Below are 19,988 nucleotides of genomic sequence, written 5' to 3'. Positions count from 1 at the left end.
GCGACGTTTATAGAGGAGACAGTTACCACGGAAGAAGATTGGAGTTACGTGATTTTTTCTGAGTGTAGATGAAGCACGATAATCTCAAGATAAGTACAAAAAAGCAAATATCACGTGGTCTCTAAGGGGGCTTTCGTACCATCTATAGCTACTATGTTGAAGACGACTCGTTTTATCGAAATAGCCAAGAGTGAAGCCCTACTTTGTTTTATTGCCGCTAGGTGGGCCTGTGCCAGGTGTTTGAGGTTTCAAGGATGCTTGCCTCTACTATCTGCCGCAGAGATTTACCTGACACAGGTTAAAGATAGATAACTAGTGGAGGTTCACGAAGGCAAACAGACACTTGTACTCTGTGAAACTCGGGTTATAGTACAGTAGGGGACCAAATATGTTCAATATGTGGTAAAAGTGCCCTGCTCTTGGGATGAACAACACCCTCTACCGTGTATAGGTGTTTAGTACATGCACATCTTGTGTGAATGTGTCTGTAGTGCGTGTAATGTAAAGGTATTTAGCATCTCTGGTGTAATGATGTCCAGTACATGTGGAGTAAAGGTGACCAGTGCACGGTGGAGTGAAGGTGTCCAGTGCATGTGCAGTAAAGGTGACCAGTGCACGGTGGAGTGAAGGTGTCCAGTGCATGTGCAGTAAAGGTGACCAGTGCACGGTGGAGTGAAGGTGTCCAGTGCATGTGGAGTAAAGGTGTCCAGTGCATGTGGAGTAAAGGTGACCAGTGCACGGTGGAGTGAAGGTGTCCAGTGCATGTGGAGTAAAGGTGACCAGTGCACGGTGGAGTGAAGGTGTCCAGTGCATGTGGAGTAAAGGTGACCAGTGCACGGTGGAGTGAAGGTGTCCAGTGCATGTGGAGTAAAGGTGTCCAGTGCACGTGGAGTAAAGGTGACCAGTGCACGGTGGAGTGAAGGTGTCCAGTGCATGTGGAGTAAAGGTGACCAGTGCACGGTGGAGTGAAGGTGTCCAGTGCAGGTGGAGTAAAGGTGACCAGTGCACGGTGGAGTGAAGGTGTCCAGTGGATGTGGAGTAAATGTGACCAGTGCATGTGGAGTAAAGGTAACCAGTGCATGTGGAGTAAATGTGTCCCATGTACGTAGGGTGAAAGGAGTCCAGTGCATGAGGAGTAAAGGTGACCAGTGCATTTGAAGCAAAAGTTACCAGTGCATGTGGAGTAAATGTGACCAGTGCATGTGGAGTAAAGGTGACCAGTGCATGTGGAGTAAAGGTGATCAGTGCTTGTGCAGTAAAAGTGTCCCGTGTATGTAGAGTAAAAGGTGTCCAGCGCATGTGGAGTGAAGGTGACCAGTGCATTTGAGGTAAAAGTGACCAGTGCATGTGGAGTAAATGTGACTAATGTATGTGGAGTAAATGTGACCAGTGCATGTGGAGTAAAGGTGACCAGTGCATGTGGAAAAAGGTGATCAGTGAATGTGGTGTACAGGTGTCCAGTGTATGTAGGGTAAAAGGTGTCCCGTGTATGACCAGTGCACATGGAGTGGTGTCCCGTGCATGTAGAGTAAAAGGTGTCCAGTGCATGTGGAGTAAAGGTGACCAGTGCACGTGGAGTAAAGATGTCCAGTGCGTGTGGGTAAAGTCAGATCATCAATATACGAGCTGTGAGTTGAAGTCCAGCTCATTCTGGGTTCCTCTTCGGCCATAAGTGGGAAGGTCTCTCAGCAACCTACGGATGGTCGTGGGTTTCCCCCGGGCTCTGCCCGGTTTCCTCCCACCATAATGCTGGCCGCCGTCGTATAAGTGAAATATTCTTGAGTACGGCGTAAAACACTAATCAAATAAATAAATAAATCAATATACGGATTAGTGGATGAGAAATACCTATATACTGCTGATATATGATTTCCCCGGATTTCACATAGATGCTGTTAATGAGAAACTCAAGCAAATCGATGGACAACGAAACACCCCATGAATGGTAACCCTTGTATGTAGTGTAACTGAGGAATGCTTTGTTGCCTTGGACTTTAATGTAGCGGTGATCAGTTTTATTGAACATCGATACAATTAATGATAAAATTCTATGACTTTAGTCTGTGTGAGGAATTGTGTTGTGGAGTTGAGAAATCCCCAGGGAAAAACAACAGGAACTTTAAGCGTTTTCGTGACATCAGTTGTGAACTGGAAACAACCAATTAAATCTTGTCAAGCGCATAACGACTGTGTACGCGGATGGTCAAATTAAAAACAATATTTTTAATTAAAAGGTTTTTATTTTTGTAGCATGAACGTACAATGTAATGTCCTTGCACACGCGACACTATGCTTTAATACTATAAAAGATGTACAGCACAGAGAGGAAATCCAACGCAGCGACGAAGTTGGCAATTGGTCACACGTACCGGTGAAACACGGCCTCTCGTCAATTTACATCAGTTAGGGTTTATTCTAACTGTTCTTGTAAATGCATAAATCGTAGCAAAGCTCCCCCTAGCACCATGGATTAAGCAGAATTAGATTAAGCAGTGATCTTAATTCCAATTTATTAGACGTCACTAATTTAGAATTCCGCAAAAGACAAAATACAGAGCTTTGTTCACGTGCACACACTACAGTCTTAGACATAATTGTGGTTCTTTGTGCTAGCGCACATGTCAGAGGAATAAATATGCACATTGTTATTTTGTATACGTGGTTTGTTGTGACACCGGTACACACCAATACACAGCACACTTATCATTCAGTACTTATGGTCCCCTGTGACACCTGCACACAGCAATTTACACATCCATTATCATTCAGTACTTATGGTCCCTTGTGACACCTGCACACAGCAATATACATCTTCATTTATCATTCAGTACTTATGGTCCCCTGTGTCACCTGTACACAGCAATTTACGCCTCCATTATCATTCAGTACTTATGGTCCCTTGTAACACCTGCACACAGCAATTTACACATCCATTATCATTCAGTACTTATGGTCCCTTGTGACACCTGCACACAGCAATATACATCTTCATTATCGTTTAAGTATTATTGTCCCTTGTGACACCTGCACACAGCAATTTACACCTCCATTTATCATTCAGTATTTATGGTCCCTGTGACACCTGCACACAGCAATGTACACCTCCATTATCATTCAGCACTTATGGTCCCTTGTGACACCTACACACAGCAATTTACACCTCCATTATCATTCAGTACTTATGGTCCCTTGTGACACCTGCACACAGCAATTTACACCTCCATTATCATTCAGTACTTATGGTCTATTGTGACACCTGCACGCAGCAATATACATCTTCATTATCGTTTAGGTATTATGGTTTATTGTGACACCTGCACACAGCACTTTACACCTCCATTTACCATTCAGCACTTATGGTCCCCTGTGACACCTGTACACAGCAATTTACACCTCCATTATAATTCAGTACTTATGGTCCCCTGTGACACCTGCACACAGCAATTTACACCTCCATTTCTCATTCTGTACTTATGGTCCCTTGTTACACCTGTACACAGCAATTTACACCTCCATTTCTCATTCAGTACTTATGGTCCCTTGTTACACCTGCACACAGCAATTTACACCTCCATTATCATTCAGTACTTATGGTCCCTTTTGACACCTGCACACAGCAATTTACACCTCCGTTATCATTCAGTACTTATGGTCCCTTTTGACACCTGCATTCAGCAATTTACACCTCCATTATCATTCAGTACTTATGGTCCCTTTTGACACCTGCACACAGCAATTTACACCTCCATTATCATTCAGTACTTATGGTCTATAGTTACACCTGCACACAGCAGTTTACACCTCCATTTCTCATTCAGTACTTATGGTCCCTTGTGACACCTGCACGCAGCAATATACATCTTCATTATCGTTTAGGTATTGTGATCTATTGTGACACAATCACACAGCAATGTACACCTCCATTATCATTTAGTAAGTATAGTCTATTATAGCATTCCCACACAGCAATATGCTCTTCCATTATAATTTAATAATTATGGTTTACTGTGACACTTCCTCACAGCAATATACATCGCCTTAATTATTCAACAATTACAGTATACTATAACACTAGCACATTGCAGTATGCATCTCCATGATCATTCAGTAATTATAGTCTATTGTGACACTCACACAGAGCAATACACCTCCCCATAACCATTCAGTAATTGTGGTCTAGTGTAACACTCACACACAGGAACATAAATCTCCTTTATTGCGTGGCGTAATGACTCCACCAATGCAGTTGCTGTGAGTTCAAGTCCAGCTCATGCTGGTTTCCTCTTCGGCCCTACGTGAGAAGGTCGGCCAGCAGCCTGCGGATGGCCGTGGATTTCCGCCTTCGTTGCCCGGTTTCCTTCCACCATAATGCTGGCCGCCATAGTATAAGTGAAATATTCTTGAGTACGGGGTAAAACAACAATCAGATAAATAAATATATAAACATTTACACATGCACACATCGGCACACACACATACATGTACATATAAACGTGTCAGCTGAAGTACTGCTGTTTATGAGATGTGGTGAAGGAATCACAGTTCGATCTGTTCACAAATAGGGCTCCTATTCTTGTCAAAAAATCCATAGGACTTTAAAATTGTTTGCTCCACAGTAAGTTGCTCACACGATGTTACAAAACATAGAAAACATGAATTACTTTTATTTTTGCACCGAATATTTCAATTGCGAAGCATAAATATGAAATACATAAAGCGTCATGGTTGTATACATGTGTATTGTCCCTCTCTTCATGTCAGTCTAACAGCAGTAAATGCCACATCGGAGGTGCATCAGATCAACCTTCCTGGCACCTGTAAACTGTATCCCCTCTGTAGACTAGTTAAATCTACTCGGGTAGTACAATGGTGACGTTGAAACATGTATACGCAAGCTTTGCTGATTGGCAAACGTGTTACAATGGATGACAGCTGGTACGACTGAAAGACATCCAAGACATATAAAAACACAAGCAACGCGAGTACAAGAGAAGATAGCTCTTCCCGGGATGATAACTGCTGGTCCGTCGTAGTTCAGTCAGACCTTAACCCACCTTCACGTTCGCTTTTGAGTTGCACCTGCTGCGCTGGATATTCATCCCACATCCCATCTGAAAACCAAAATCACGTTATACCCCTTGTTAAACGTTGAGTAGGAATATGTAGTGTTGGGGAGGGGAAGGTGGAGAGGAATGAACCCCATTTTTCATGATCAAGTGGCTCAGCATGTAAAAGGATGTTCCACGGGTTTACTGGAATGACGCTCGTACCACCCGGTCACCTAAGAGCTGGGTCGCGCGGAAATTATCCACCATGGTCCCGTCATCCCCAGACGGCGGGTAGTCTCCCTTGCAGTGCGTGCGCAGCCTTCGGAATTCCTCAATCTGTATGTGCGGAAAAAAAAACAGCATTCTATGTAAAAAAAAATGTATTGAAAACCTCTGCGCTAGAGAAAAATGGTTATAACGAGCTTCCCGAAGGTTTCCAGATGTGTTGTTCAGTATTTTGTTCATTATTTACTATGGCTGGGTTATCTATCAATCGTTTAAAGTGACGATATACATGTCTGAGTCATTTTTTAAACTGTACACTAAGCGAAATCTGTTGTGAATGGAAAGAACCCAGCAATGTATCAACCACCAAAATGACTGAAGGTTTCAATCCTCACCATCGCTCCTTCCTCCGTAGATGCTTAGACCATCTAAGCTACAATCGGCTACAAAAAGCTTCAGGATATTGTTGTTCGTATTTTCGATATTTATTTATTGGATTGAGTTTAACAGGGTAGTTAAGAATGTTTCACAAACGACGGTGGTCATTTACATGTAAGCGGATGGAGGAAATCGGAGATCCCGAAGTAAATCAACGAACATTGGCAACCTAAATGTTGAATGTACACATGCGACGTTGCATGGTGTTTGTCTTGGTGTATATTCCATGCAATTTATTTATTTGATTGGTGTTTTACACCGGACTTATACGACGGGGACCAGCATTATGATGTGAGGAAACAGTGCAAAGCGCGGGGGGAAACCTACGACCATCCACAGGCTGCAGAAGACCTTCCCTTATACAGCTGGGGAGAAGCCCGCATGAGCTGGACTTGAACTCACAGCGACTGCATTGGTGGGAAGCTCCTCTAAATGTAACAAGTACATGAATGCGAATCCGCCGGAACAATGAACAATGCTTCATGCGGGTCGAATGCTCTAAAAGGGGACAAAGTGTGGGCTGGAAGGAAGCGTAATCCGCTAAACTAGCTATTTATAAAATCACTCATACTCACGACCAAAATTACCTTTCGTTACAGTGACAATTAACACAGCAAACTCTACACATTGATGTGTTTGACGACCGTATTAAACAGATTGTAGCTAATACTGCTAAATGCAATAGATTTTCCTGGTGTTCGATTTGACCATTTTGACCAATTAACCTTCATCTGAAAGCGAGACCGCCTTAGGGACGAGATACCATATTACGCCACCAGGGGCCCGTTTAGCGAAGCAATCGTAAATTGCACCTTGGGTATACGAAACGTATATGTTAACATGTAGTAAAGAGATACTCCTTCATGGTAAATGCCCTTGCGTAGTGTTGCGACGGCTTTGTAAAACGGGCCTTGGGAACGTTTATAACAGTATGTCAAAGCTGAATGCTTTACCTGAGAGTGAGAAACAGTTAGCGGATAACGGAACAGCAACCACGTGACTTCTTCCGAGCATGGAGGTGTTGTAAGGGACCCTGGATACGTCCAGTAATCTCTGAGCAGCGGGTCTACAATAAAGTAATCAGTTATCTCTGAGTATCTGGTCTACCATAAAGTAATCGGTAATCTCTGAGTATCCTGTCTACAGTAAAGCAGTAATCTCTGAGCAGCGGGTCTACAATAAAGTAATCAGTTATCTCTGAGTATCCGGTCTACCATAAAGTAATCGGTAATCTCTGAGTATCCTGTCTACAATAAAGCAGTAATCTCTGAGGAGGGGATCTACAATAAAGTAATCAGTAATCTCTGAGTATGCTGTCTACAGTAAAGCAGTAATCTCTGAGGACGGGGTCTACAATAAAGCAGTAATCTCTCAGGAATGGGTCTTGAATAAAGTGATCGGTAATCTCTGAGTACCCTGTCTACAATAAAGCAGTAATTCTCAGGAATGGGTCTTGAATAAAGTGATCGGTAATCTCTGAGTATACTGTCTACCATAGAGTAATCGGTAATCTTTGAATATCCTATCAACAACAAAGGAATAATCTCTGAGTAGCGGGTTAACAATAAAGTAATCGGTAATCTGAGGACGAATTTACAAACAGAATTTAACGCTTTACTTACCAGGCAGAAAGTAGCTTGGGTTGAAGGCAGTTGAGATGGTCCGTGACCTGCCCTGAACAAAAAGATGTAGTGGTAATCACCGGTTAATAATATTTTCAATTTGAATATTTTCAATAGCGGGTGGAAACCATAACAGAAGTTGTGGTGTAATGTAGCAACGGAGGAAGACGGAGCCAGGATTCTATGGCGAGATATGATTGGCATAGAGACTGTCACCTTCAGCAAGAGATACACTCCTTGACGGTATAGATTGAGTAGTGAGTTGTTTCTGTGGAACCAGAATAGCTGTAGTATGTGCAGATGGATTAAGTTCATTATAATTTTTCTGATGTATTAATACAGAGTACTAAACGGTACAAATTGGGTAGTATATATACTGGAAATATATACTAACTACTATAGGCGATAAAAATAGCCAGAGCCATTAAATAAAGAAATGAATTTGGAATAACGTATATAATTGTTAGCATATAAACCAGAGCTGCGTGCGATTTTGAGGCTTCCAAGCTTTCTCTTTTCGGCATCGATAGTCCAGTGGTTGTTAAGGGGGCCTCCGTGGCCGAGGGGATTAGCCTGCCAGCGCTGAGCAAGGACTCAGGAGCCTCTCACCAATGCGGATGTGAGTTCAAATCCAGCTCATGCTGGTATCCTCTCCGGTCGTACGTGGAAGGGTCTTGCGGCAACCTGCGAACGATCGTGGCTTTCCCTACCATCATGCTGGACGCCGTCGTATAAGTGAAATATTCTTGAGTACAGTGTAAAACACCAATCAGGCAAGCCAATAAAAAAAAACAATCACTCTTAATGGATCCACCTAACATACAACTGTTGTGATAGTGTGAAAAAAATCATTTCTTTAAAGAATATTTAACTATTTAAAATCATTACTTTAAGCTATAGATGTACACGGTAGGGTTTGTTTTTTAAATACCTAAACATATAAAAATAAAACCGATAAAAACCGACAGGACTTCCATTAGGAAACCTGACGTCGTTGATCAGTGACATTGGGCATCAGTAGAATGAATACGAGTTCATTTCCTCTAAACATGGGAAGGACATTGCATTTTGGTGTGACAGTGTACCTACCTTATGTTGGACATCCTCCAGGCATTCTGTGATGAGCTTTAACCCCGCATGTTCCCGGCCGATCTACAATGGATTAACGTGGTGAGAGGATTGTTTTATAATCTACTTTGTTTTTATATCTTCTTACAATTTAATAATGTAAAAAATCAAGATCTATACATTTTGACTGCCAGGTGTTAATTGACCTAAAAGGGATACTGGCTATTTTACGAGTGACACAAGGGAGGTAATTCCCCAGTAAATATACCTGTATAAACAAGGCGATGATTGCCACTCCTTGAGGCTTTCCAAGAGCATCCTCCAAACTCGTGTATAGGTTGGTGTTCCAGTGAATCATATGGAGCTGTAAATTATACATTGCATACTGTTACCATCAGAAATCCTTCACGGTTAACTTCACGTCTGACATGCAAATAAAATGTTATGTATATTAAATGCAAATAACACCCGATCAGGTTCGGTATTACCTATGAGCAAGTTTGATGACCAAGAAGCCACTCGCCAAAGCGATCGCTGTGAGCTAGCTCGTGCTGACTTCCACTGCGATTGTATGTGGGGAAGCCTGCCAGTAATCTGGCATTTCCACTGGGATCTGTCTGGTTTCCTCCCGCTATTATGCTGACCACCTTCGTATAAGTGAAATATTCTTGAGTACTGCGTAAAACAAATTAACGTAGATTTCACGCAATGACCCAGGAACCTCCCACCAATTCGGCCGCAGTCAGCCAGTTCATGCTGGCTTGCTCTACGGCCGTATGTGGAAGGTCTGTCAGCAACCGGCGGGTAAACGTGGGTTTCCCCCAGGTGCTACTCGGTTTCCTCCCACCATAATGCTGGCCGCCGTTGTAAAAGTGAAATATTCTTGAGTACAGCGCAAAACACCGAATAAATAAATAAATAAATAAATAAATAAATAAATAAATAAATATTAAATCTCATCGCTGGTCAGCCGACCTAACAATCACTACAGCGAGTATGCTGGATGTCAAAATGTTACCTATGTGTTTCATCTTCGGCCAAGCTTTCCCAGAAGTTTCAGTGTTATAGTAATTAAAGAACCATGTCACAGCCAGTCCGTCTAGTTCAGTTAACAAAGCCTATTCATGGGAGAACATTCATGGGCTGACGCAAAGGGCTTTCTGTGTTCGCCATGATATCCAGTGGGATATTTGTGCACCGGTATTTCGTCGTGTTGTGGATTCAATATCTTCACACGGTGCTGTATCGTCTGTATACACACCTTATTAATTAATTTATTTATTTATTCATATGATTGGAGTTTTATGTTGCACTCAAAAACATTTCACTTCTATGGCGGCGGATAGCATTATGGTGTGAGGAAATGTTACAGAGCTCGGAGGAAACCCACGGCCATGCCTATTACGTATTACAGGTTGCTGGCACACATTCCCCCATAAAACCGGTTGGAAGTCAGCATGAGCTGGAATTGAACCCACAGTGACGGCATTGGTGCGGAGCTCCAGGTTCACAGTGTTGCGCTAGCACGCTATCCACAAAGCCACACACCCTCATCTCACCTGCCCGGATATTCTTGAGCCATATGTATATGTATAGGCGGAGGCAACCCATTCTGGGGGACTAATGGTAACGTATCCAGACGGATTGAAGGCAAAATATTCCGGAGGACTGATGGTGACATATACAGGAGGAGTACTGACAAGATATTTAGAAGGACTGAAGACAACACATTCTGGGGGCTGACAGTGACCCATTCAAGAGGACTTAAGGTAACATATTCAGGAAGATTGAACATAACATGTTCAAGAGAACTGTCCATATCTTATTCAAGGAGACTGAAATATACAAGTAGTATATTGAAAAGCACTGAAGGTAACATAGTCAGAAGGACTGAAGGTAACATATTCAAGAGGAATGATTATTCAGGAGGATTGAACGTGACATATTCAGGAGAAATAAACGTGACATATTCAGGAGGACTGAACGTAGTATGTCCAGGAGGAATGAACGTGACATATTCGGGAGGAATGAACGTGACATATTCACGAGGCATGAGCATGGCATATTCAGGAGCAATGAACTTGGCTTATTCAGGAGGAATGAACGTGACATATTCAGGAGGAATGACTGTGGCATATTCAGAAGGACTGAACGTGACATATTCAGGGGGCATGAACTTAACATATTAAGGTGGATAACTTTACCACGTGACAAGACATTTAGGAGGATTGTACTCAAATGACAATCAAGATGACGTTCACATACAACGTGTTGAACGTGTATACATTTATACAAATATGCTGATGTACCTTGTTATTTCTGTATGTATTCCGGTAATACGCATCCATGCACTGGTAGTCATGGTAATTGTATTTGAATTATATAAGCGCATTGTTATGAAATGAACATTTCAGTGTTACAGCAAGTATGTTTTTCAAGCTTTTAAAACCGACGTTATGCATGAATTAATTTCATCAAAAGTTTGCTTACCCTACGTTCATATTTGTATATTCAGTACTCTTTACTTTGCACACCAGCGTGTGTATTTCTACAAGACACATCTTGTGCGTCATGTTTGCAGATACGATCGACTTAACACAGAAATAAAGCAGATCAAGGCTATTTGTTGTCACAATTATCCTTCGACCCGGATGTGCGCAAACGTGTAAAAAAAAGTCTCTGAGCAACATAGCCATCAGTTCTGAGCCATCAGGGAAACGAGTTGTCGTTAGTTAAAAAAAAACATGAACTACATAAGGAAAAGGTACAGAGAAGTAAGCAAATGTCAGAGCATCATTTGCGGAAGCAAATTCCAGACGCCAAGTAGTATGAAGCATACAGAAGCTCACAGTGATCTGTCACAAATGAATCAATAAACCTTGGATTTACCTCCATCGGGAAGGCCTTGAAGTTGACAGTGTGTTCGGAACCTCTGGTATCTTCCCGTCCCCAATGGAACCTCATCTCTGCCAGCTCGAACTCGTGCCCCACTGGTAGAGGGCCACCGGACATAACTGCGATGAAAGATAAAACAAGACCGAAATTGATTTGTGATGGGTGTGGCTCGAGGTGTGAAATATGCTATATTCGAACGATGAGAGGCGACAAGGTTATCTTTGTTTTCAGTGTAGTGGATTAACAAAATTAATATTAAAGGGAATATATATATGGTTCATCTACATTTTTATTTATTTATTTACTTATTTATTTATTTGATTGGTGTTTTACGCCCAAAAGAACAATATTTCACTTATTTGACGGCGGCCAGCATTATGATAGGAGGCAACCAGGCAGACGCCGAGAAGAAGCATCATCGACTTTGAAACGTTACGAATGTGACCAGGGCTTGATTGGATGTTTTTATCTTTAATGATATTATTTATTTGATTGGTGTTTTTACGCCGTACTCAAGAATATTTCACCTATACAAGAGCGGCCAGGACTATGGTAGGCGGAAACCGGGAGAAGCTGGCGTAAAACCCACCACCATCGGCAGGTTGCTGGCAGACACGTTTGGATAGGGAGCCAGAATGAGCAATTACCCCGCATTGGTGAGAGGCTCCTGAACCCCTGTGTATGCCAGTGACTTGGTCACGGAGATCCCACTCGTTTACAGTGGTTTGGTTTATAAAAAGGGTGGGTCTAAATGACAAGGCGCATAAAATAAAGGGTAAAAAGCGAAAGGGTAATCAACAACAATGGGAATGTAAGGAGAAACGTTTTACTTTTTCAAAGCGCTTTTATCGTAATGGTTGATATCAGATTCAAACGTCAGCATTTAACATCAATCAATCTGATAATAGGAAGATAAGTGTATCCGACGGTTGCCATGGTAACAATTTATTACGGTTTCCAGTGTTTTGCATTTTGATAACAGATGGGTACATGTAACTGCACAGGTGTTTATCAGATAGCGTACACAGTTTGTCGCAAGCTTTGCTGTAAGGTGGTTATATAAATTTTATGTTTTGCACAAACAATAACGCAGTTATTTGCTTTATGTGTAAACAGATTTAAATTTCCGACAGCAATATTTTTGTTGTTCTTCTTGTTCTGTGTTTTTTCCGCTCAGAACACGTATTTATAACACAAACATTTAGCCCATAAAATCGCTCAACTTAAATGAGAGAGCCTTTGGCTACCAAAAAAGTAGTACATTCGTTGTATAGCACAGTTAATTTTCAGATTTTGTATTCGCAATTTACAGGGAAAAACTGCCGAAAGAAATTCAGAACTTTTTATTTGGTTCAGGTTACAAAATTGACTTTGTACAGTCGGACCCGTTTCTGGCTATTTATGCTGCACGCCTAGCCAAGTTCTGTACCAAAATGGACCAAATACATCCCTCTCTATAGCTTGACCTGAAGTCAACAATCCTAGGTAATGTTTTTAAAACACGTGTGCATGTGTGTTAACCGTAAACTTCGTCCTGGATCTCTCGCATCCCTGGATACCGAATCCCGAATCCAGAGGAGGGAGGAGGATCGTTTACCTGCTATCCATCTTGCTAAAGAGAATCTGCAATGTATAATGCAGGTAGATCTTGTTGGCTGTCAACCAAGTAGGTGTCTAGCGCTAACTACCTGTACGCTTTGTAATGGCTAGCTCAGGCTGACGGGTAAATCATATTCCAGGTATTACAAATCATATTCCAGGTATTACAAAACCACGCGTAATGATTCACTTTCATTTGACTCAAAGACTCTGTGTACACTGCCTCTATCGTGTTGTGACAATTAATCAAGATACCCCAAGCTGGTACCAGGACAATCACCGTGGGTAACATGAAGGGTGAGGGCAGGGTTGATGTGTGAGAATTTTTTATTACTGGTAATTATAGCATCAATCGTTGCGCTTTGCTGCTAGGAAAAAAGAACCACTGCTTCAGTGTTGTAAGATTTATCCTTCGCATCTGTTAAGTGCATGCTTAACGTATGCTTAGCGTACCCCATAATGCATGTGCAGAATTGATGACTCGGCTCAGAATCTAGTGCCTGAGCTTTTGGCGTATACTTGTATTAAGGTTTTACGGCAATGGCTCATTAAGTCTTCCTGAGTTACCAGAAGATTATTGACAGTGTGGTCGTGATTTAGGATTATAATTTAGGGATATATGTCACACATTTCAGAGCCGAAGAATGGCAGAGATCACCTGTACTTCCTAATAACGATGATATTGTTACTAAAATTACTTCCCGTGTGACTTTCAATAATGCAGGAAAGGAGATTTATGGGTTTTAATCCGATCCTTTTCCCACTGCCGTACAAACTCAATTAACTGAGTGCTTTAGTTTAAAGCCATCTTATACAATGTTTTGCTGACGCATGCGTTACGTAAAAAAAAATGACATACGCCTTAAAACGTCATTGTGGTGATATGTGGCAACTAGACCTTCTGAAAGGGCATGAACATTTCTAAAGCAATCAACGGTTTCTGTATTAATCAGGGTTTCACCTTAAATGTCACTGGTCGGGTCATACCAAAGACTTTAAAAATGGTACTTGTTGCTTCCTTGCTTGGCGCTCAGCACAGAGCAAGAGGTTAGAGCAAGGAAACATGACTGGTTGGCCCGGTGTCAGTATAATATGGGTGGGGTGTGAATACTTCAGTGACGGCAATACTTTGGCGTCATGGACGCGACCTGCCACAACAAGACACAATGTATGTACACACACCCAAAGACTCCTCGTCGTCATATGAGAAGTCTCATAGTGGAGTGGCTATATTCAGCATCACTATGGTATACATAAAGCTCACCTTATAATTCATATATTTGACTCCATTTAATCCAGTAAAAAGGAAATCTAACAATGCAAGTAAAAGTACACTTTTAAATGGCCTTTCTGCTTATGTCTGCTTCAATGTTATGTTGTCTTTCAAGGCATTATTTCTGTCGATTCCTTTGTCGCAAACATGACTTCTATTTCTTTCTTTCTTTTTTTTGATGGTGTTTTAGGCCGTACTCAAGAATATTAGACTTATACGACGGCGGGCAGCATTAAGGTGGGAGGAAACCGGGCAGAAAAATCAGGGGAAACCCATGACCATCTCCGAGTTCAGCCACAACTGTATCCCTTTTTGTAAAAATATTGTATGGAATCTACTCTTACCTGACCTCTGTTGTAAATCACTGCGGAGACCAGTATCGACTGTAACAAAGCAGAAAGTATCCTTAGTAACAGGTTCAAACGTGAAATGAAATGAAAATTTTATTACTGCGTGTTAGTAAATGTTTATTGACATGCATCAGTATTATGCAATCCCTGCGAGAGTGTCACCTTGCCGTTTATCCCGCATCAGATAAAATACTTCGATTTTCATTGAACAACAAAGGTCATATGGGGTGCAGATATAGTCTTGAATCCTGCAATTCCTGAGTAGGTTATGTCCCTTTTTGGGTTTTGACTGCAATTGTCACATCCATGTCACTAAAGCATTTCACCTATACATCGGTCTTCTGCACTGAATTGATGGGTCTTTGCAGGATAAATTCGTTACATGGTTACTCAGGGTAACTGATATGCTTCTCGCTTATGCATTCTTATGTTTCGTGTGCTGTCGACTTAATCAGATTTAAAGTCACATCAAAGTGGTTTGGAAATAACTGAGCGGCAAGTGCGGTTTGGTGTAAGATTTGTTGTAAGCTATGTTTGAGGATAAATATATGTTATTGCATTTTAACGATGACAACACAATATATTAAGTAATCTGTATGGACCAATACCGTCTAATAAATAGTTTTTAACATAACTACATTCCTTTTTTTTGTATTAAGCCTTGTTCCCACTCTATTTTTCATGTGGGTGACAATTTCAAAATGTTAAATAATTTCGTAACAGGATGTAAATCTGTAATCATTCATAAGTATTCGTAAAAGCTTTGTAAATAAAAATTCGCAGATGTATCGACTGCAATCGTAACAGGAGCGTAATCATTCCGGAAGCATTGTTATTTCGTAACGGCAGAATAGATTCGAAATACGTGTACTTGCGAATGAATACGAATGTAGGATAAACTTATGATGTAATTATGATAGAGTTTAGAATGGTCCCCAATTTTTTTGTATGTTATTCAGTCTGTTTCACGAATCAATTATGAATCATTTGCAAATCTTCCCGTGCATTCACGAACGGGCTTGCGACAACAGGATTGCCGTAAGAAGCTAGTGGTGGTTCGTGTAGATTCACTTAGAATCGTAACCCATGATAAGTTATTCCTAAGTCTATCATAAAAGCAGTCCGGAGATTGTTATCATTCCTTTGAAGTTCTTCAATAAATCAAAGAATGTTAGAAACGTGAAGTCATTGATCGTAACGCTTTCGCAACTCGTTCGTGACTTTTGAAATTCTGTCGTAAAATTCATGCCATTGCAGCTCGCGCTGTACGATGCAATAAGAGTCTTATGTCGTAAGGGATCTGATGAACTGATATAGCAAGACTGAGTGTAAGGAAAATTACCAAGAGGCCGTATTTCACCGGTTAAGTGAGACGTGTAACCACTAGCTATCTATCACACGGTACGTTTTCGTTCTGGTTAAAAGAAACGTTTGAATTCTGATTAATTGTTTTTTTTACCGTATGAACAAGTTGTTCTGGTGTTTCACGCTGTAACCAGGATTGTACCAGTCATACGAAAGCGGGCTTGTTGATGTATGAATCAAGCCGGATTGATCGAAAAAAGTACTTCAATGCAACAGATTTCTGGGAACCTCTTGATGTAAGGTGTTACGAGCGAAAGGTCAGAAACTGAATCAGAACACGAACTCTGAACACCTGATGAATACATTTCGGTAACACCATAACTTCCGTTTCAGCCGTGGTGAGCGGCCTAACAGTCTTGTTGTTCATCTTGTAGGAGATCGCTGTTCTTGACCGTAGAGCCCATTTTCGAAACACGCATGCGCGTGCAGCGACACTACCTGGTCTGTGTTATTGTAACAACACTAACGTGGATTAAAACGTAATATCCATGCCCGCATAACGCATGTCATTTTTCTCTTGTTTCTCTTGAAAGGTACATCTTTCGTTACTGCATGTAGGTCTTGTTTAGAGGGCTTAACTTACTGGGTTTGTATCTGGGATACACGACGATGGTGTGTCCCACGTTGTAGATATCCGTCTCCCTGGATGTCGCATAGTTCAGTGTCAGCGGGTTGAGGTTGAGGACACTGTCGTACACGGCGTCCCGAGAGTTCAGGTTGATTGGGGACTGGCGGGACCCATTAGCCTGAGGAAAGGTGAGGTGCCACTCTGACGATCCTGGAAACAGTGAATGACTGATTGATCGATTGATTGATAGGTTAATGATTATCGCCGTCCTCAAGAATTTTTCACTTATATACGACGACGGACATGTTTATGGGTGAAAGAAATCGCATTGCTCTCGGTAAATCACCTACCTTTCCCCAAGTACTCCTGACTTAAATCTGCAGCTGAAACTGCGAGAGTTGGATTCGAACAGGCTAACAACAGACAGGTAACAGAGTACTCATTACGAAGACCTGCACATTACCAACAGAGCAGATATTATAAAGACCTGCACATTATCAGCAGAGTACTCATCAGGCAGACTTGAACATTACCAGCAAAATACTGATGAGGAAAACCTGCTCATTACTTCAGTGTTGATGTTCCCTGCTGACAATTACCTTTATCCGGACGCCGTGTGATCATTGTTGCATGTATGATAAAATCGATCCATAGGCACGAGAAGCTGAATATTGATCCAGCAATGCTGGCAAAGTAATACACGATGGCAGAACTGCCAACAGCAAGTGTGTAATGTTAGTTTTTCATCCATTCCTCTGTCACGGGTAATATGATTGTAACACGAAAGCTGTGTTTTACGTGGTACAAAATTAGTCCAGCTAAATACTGCACGTCTCTATTTAACCTTTCAATCTGATCTGTCTGATCCTACAGCTTGGATCAATAGTGCATAGACGGTGGCCATTGTCATGTTTTGAAATAGCTACAGAGTGCTACATCCGAGGATTACACAATAGACAATAACAGAACTAAACTGTAACCCGAAGGAGGGGGATTTTACACATCGCTATGCCCACTGCAACGCTAACACTATAATCAAGTGCCGCTATGTTAACCATGAACTAATTGTGACATGATAACAACAACAACGCCAGATGGAGATATCCTCTCATATAATCCAAATTTGTTTCATTAGAATGGCAAAAAACAACTGAACTGAAAACGCAATCCTGAATTAGGCATTAAAGTACAATATCGGATGTAAATATTTTGCCGATACTTTGTTCTATACGATTGGAGGTAAAAGTTTGCTAGAAAGTGAAATTAATCGTGTGTGTGTATAAAAATATGGTGCAGCATGTCCACACGGAACTCTTAGGCTGACAACACAGACGAACGTCAGGAGTTATCGACGGCCACAGGCTTAGACTGAGTAATTATGTTCGCGAAGATTCGAGTCACTGAGCGATAATGACATGGTATGAAATAGCTGACGGTTTCCTGAAATCGCCTTACCCATGTCACTGTACGTCCAGGGAGGCTCTGATGCGTCCGTGGGCACTGCGTCCATCTTCTCCTAGAAGGCTGTTAGACAAATTTACGGACTTATCCAAGATGGCTTCGTTGTCACGTCGAGCACCTGAGTGGTAGAGCTGCGCTGGCATACGGCGGTGTGTGATCTGTCATCCCAACAGGTGTAGCCGCATGAGTGGCCACGCGACAGTGTACTCACATATCATTAGCCAGATAAAGCGTTCACAAAACTAATTTACAAACAAAGCCTTAATGAAAAGCTTTTTTATTCTTTCTAGGCCACTGTAAAGCATGCTGGAAGCAGCACTTGCTTTCATTTCTGTGCCAAAAGGCATCAGCAATTGTTGCGACTACTATAGCCCTTGGACACAGCAATCTATAGCTTATGTTGCACGTAACGTTCTTCACTATTGTTTACCTTCCACTACACTTTGAATAACAAGCAAGGCAAGTGCTCCCTTGTAGGACGCTTTCACTGGAAGCATACCATCACGGTGCATAAGCTTACATGTAACATAAGCTCAACTTAAAACACTCAGACATATAATATATCCTTCTACACTCTCAGTACTGTAATGTACAATCAACTATAATACACTTTCTACTCTAACAGCCATTTCCTCAGACGTTAAAAGAGGAAGTTGTAGCTTCCTCGCTTGGCTTGGAAAATGCAACGACATACTGACCCGTGTCAGTATGGCTCGGGCGGGCGACTTACTTGCCTTCGGTAAGTTGTCTCAGTGAAGCAGCATAAGATAAAGGAGCGATGGAAATCCATCCTGCAACAAGGAGGCATATTACATGCACTCTTAGCGCTCCTTCGTCGTCATATGATCGACAAATTGTTAGGCGTGTGTACATGTACTGTGTCTCTTGTGGCAGTGTCAGCCCATGCCGGCAAAGTGCTGCCAACACTAAAGTATCATGCCGAAGACACCAGACATGACATCCCACCCAGTCACATTACACTGATACCGGGCCAACCAATCCTGTTTCCTTGCTCTAGTCTCTCAGTGCTGAGCGCCAAACGAGGCAGCAACAAGTACCATTTTTACGGAATCTAAGTCCCTATTCAAATGTTACACACTCAAATCTAATACCCACTACACAGCAATACACTATCACGTGTTAGACCCACTCGACAGCAATCCACTGCTAAAACAACACCCGCTTCACTGCAATATGTTCTCAAATGTAATAGCCGTTTCACTCTTTTACACCTAAAATGTAATACCCACTTCGCTGTTGTACACCTAAAATGTAATACCGCTTTCACTGTTGAACACCTAAAATGTAATCACACTTCACTGTCAAACTTAATTCGCTGTGTCACACTTTCCGCTATATGTAATTCCCCGTCAGTAGAAATATGTCACCATCAATAACAAGACGATTTCCGTTTTCTCTATACCTTATGCTTCACCCTGAGAGTAGTTGATTAGCAGACAGCCGTTTGTCTTCTTCACAATGATGAGGGGCGAGATGGTGGTAATTACTCTCTCTACAACAGACCACGTCTTTCATCGGGATAATGCAAATCATTTCCAACCAACAGTACCATATATACTGTTTTAAGTCCACATAAATCCTGCCATCACATCATTTCAGTTAAGACAATGTCATTTTGTTCGTTAAACATACTTGTTTTGAACGTTCAGCTTTATTTGTGTTCCATCGCAAGCTGTTTTCCTATGTCATGCAGGCGTCAAGGCCAGCATGTTTCACTTGAAAGCGCCATGCCGAGGGAACCAGCCATGGCGCCTCACCAAGTCACAGTATACATAAAATAGTTCTACCTCAACTATTATTAGTTTATCGCAGATTTTTGACTGATTTATTCAGTTAAAATCTTGGCGATCACAATCACAGGTTGGGGAAACTTAGTGACCGGAGTACACCACTCTCATCTGGCAACCAGGAGTCTCTCACTAATGCGGTCACTGTGAGTCCAGTTCAGGCTGCCTTCCTCTCCGGTCGTACATGGGAAGGTCTGTCATCAACCTGCGGATGGTCGTGGGTTTCCACCGGGCTCTGCCCGGTTTCAACCTACTATAATGCTGGCCG

At 41.8% G+C, this 19,988-nt stretch overlaps 1 protein-coding gene across 1 annotated transcript; it reads right to left on the bottom strand.

Moving 5' to 3' along the window:
* Window positions 1-4,751: 4,751 nt before the first annotated feature.
* Window positions 4,752-17,961, bottom strand: LOC135475798 (carbonic anhydrase-related protein-like). The gene is made up of 10 exons (XM_064755737.1): window positions 17,907-17,961; window positions 16,802-16,903; window positions 16,467-16,661; window positions 14,513-14,551; window positions 11,291-11,415; window positions 8,670-8,765; window positions 8,423-8,485; window positions 7,334-7,385; window positions 6,665-6,777; window positions 4,752-5,384 (listed from the first exon to the last, which is right to left on the bottom strand). Exons 1-10 carry the CDS (start codon window positions 17,959-17,961, stop codon window positions 5,250-5,252), a joined length of 975 nt encoding a protein of 324 aa, XP_064611807.1. The 3' UTR covers window positions 4,752-5,249.
* Window positions 17,962-19,988: the final 2,027 nt, after the last annotated feature.

Source organism: Liolophura sinensis, chromosome 9 (assembly GCF_032854445.1).
Source record: "Liolophura sinensis isolate JHLJ2023 chromosome 9, CUHK_Ljap_v2, whole genome shotgun sequence".
NCBI lineage: Eukaryota > Metazoa > Mollusca > Polyplacophora > Chitonida > Chitonidae > Liolophura > Liolophura sinensis.
The sequence above is the reverse complement of the archived record's forward strand: the minus strand, read 5'-3'. Positions and strand labels throughout refer to the sequence as shown.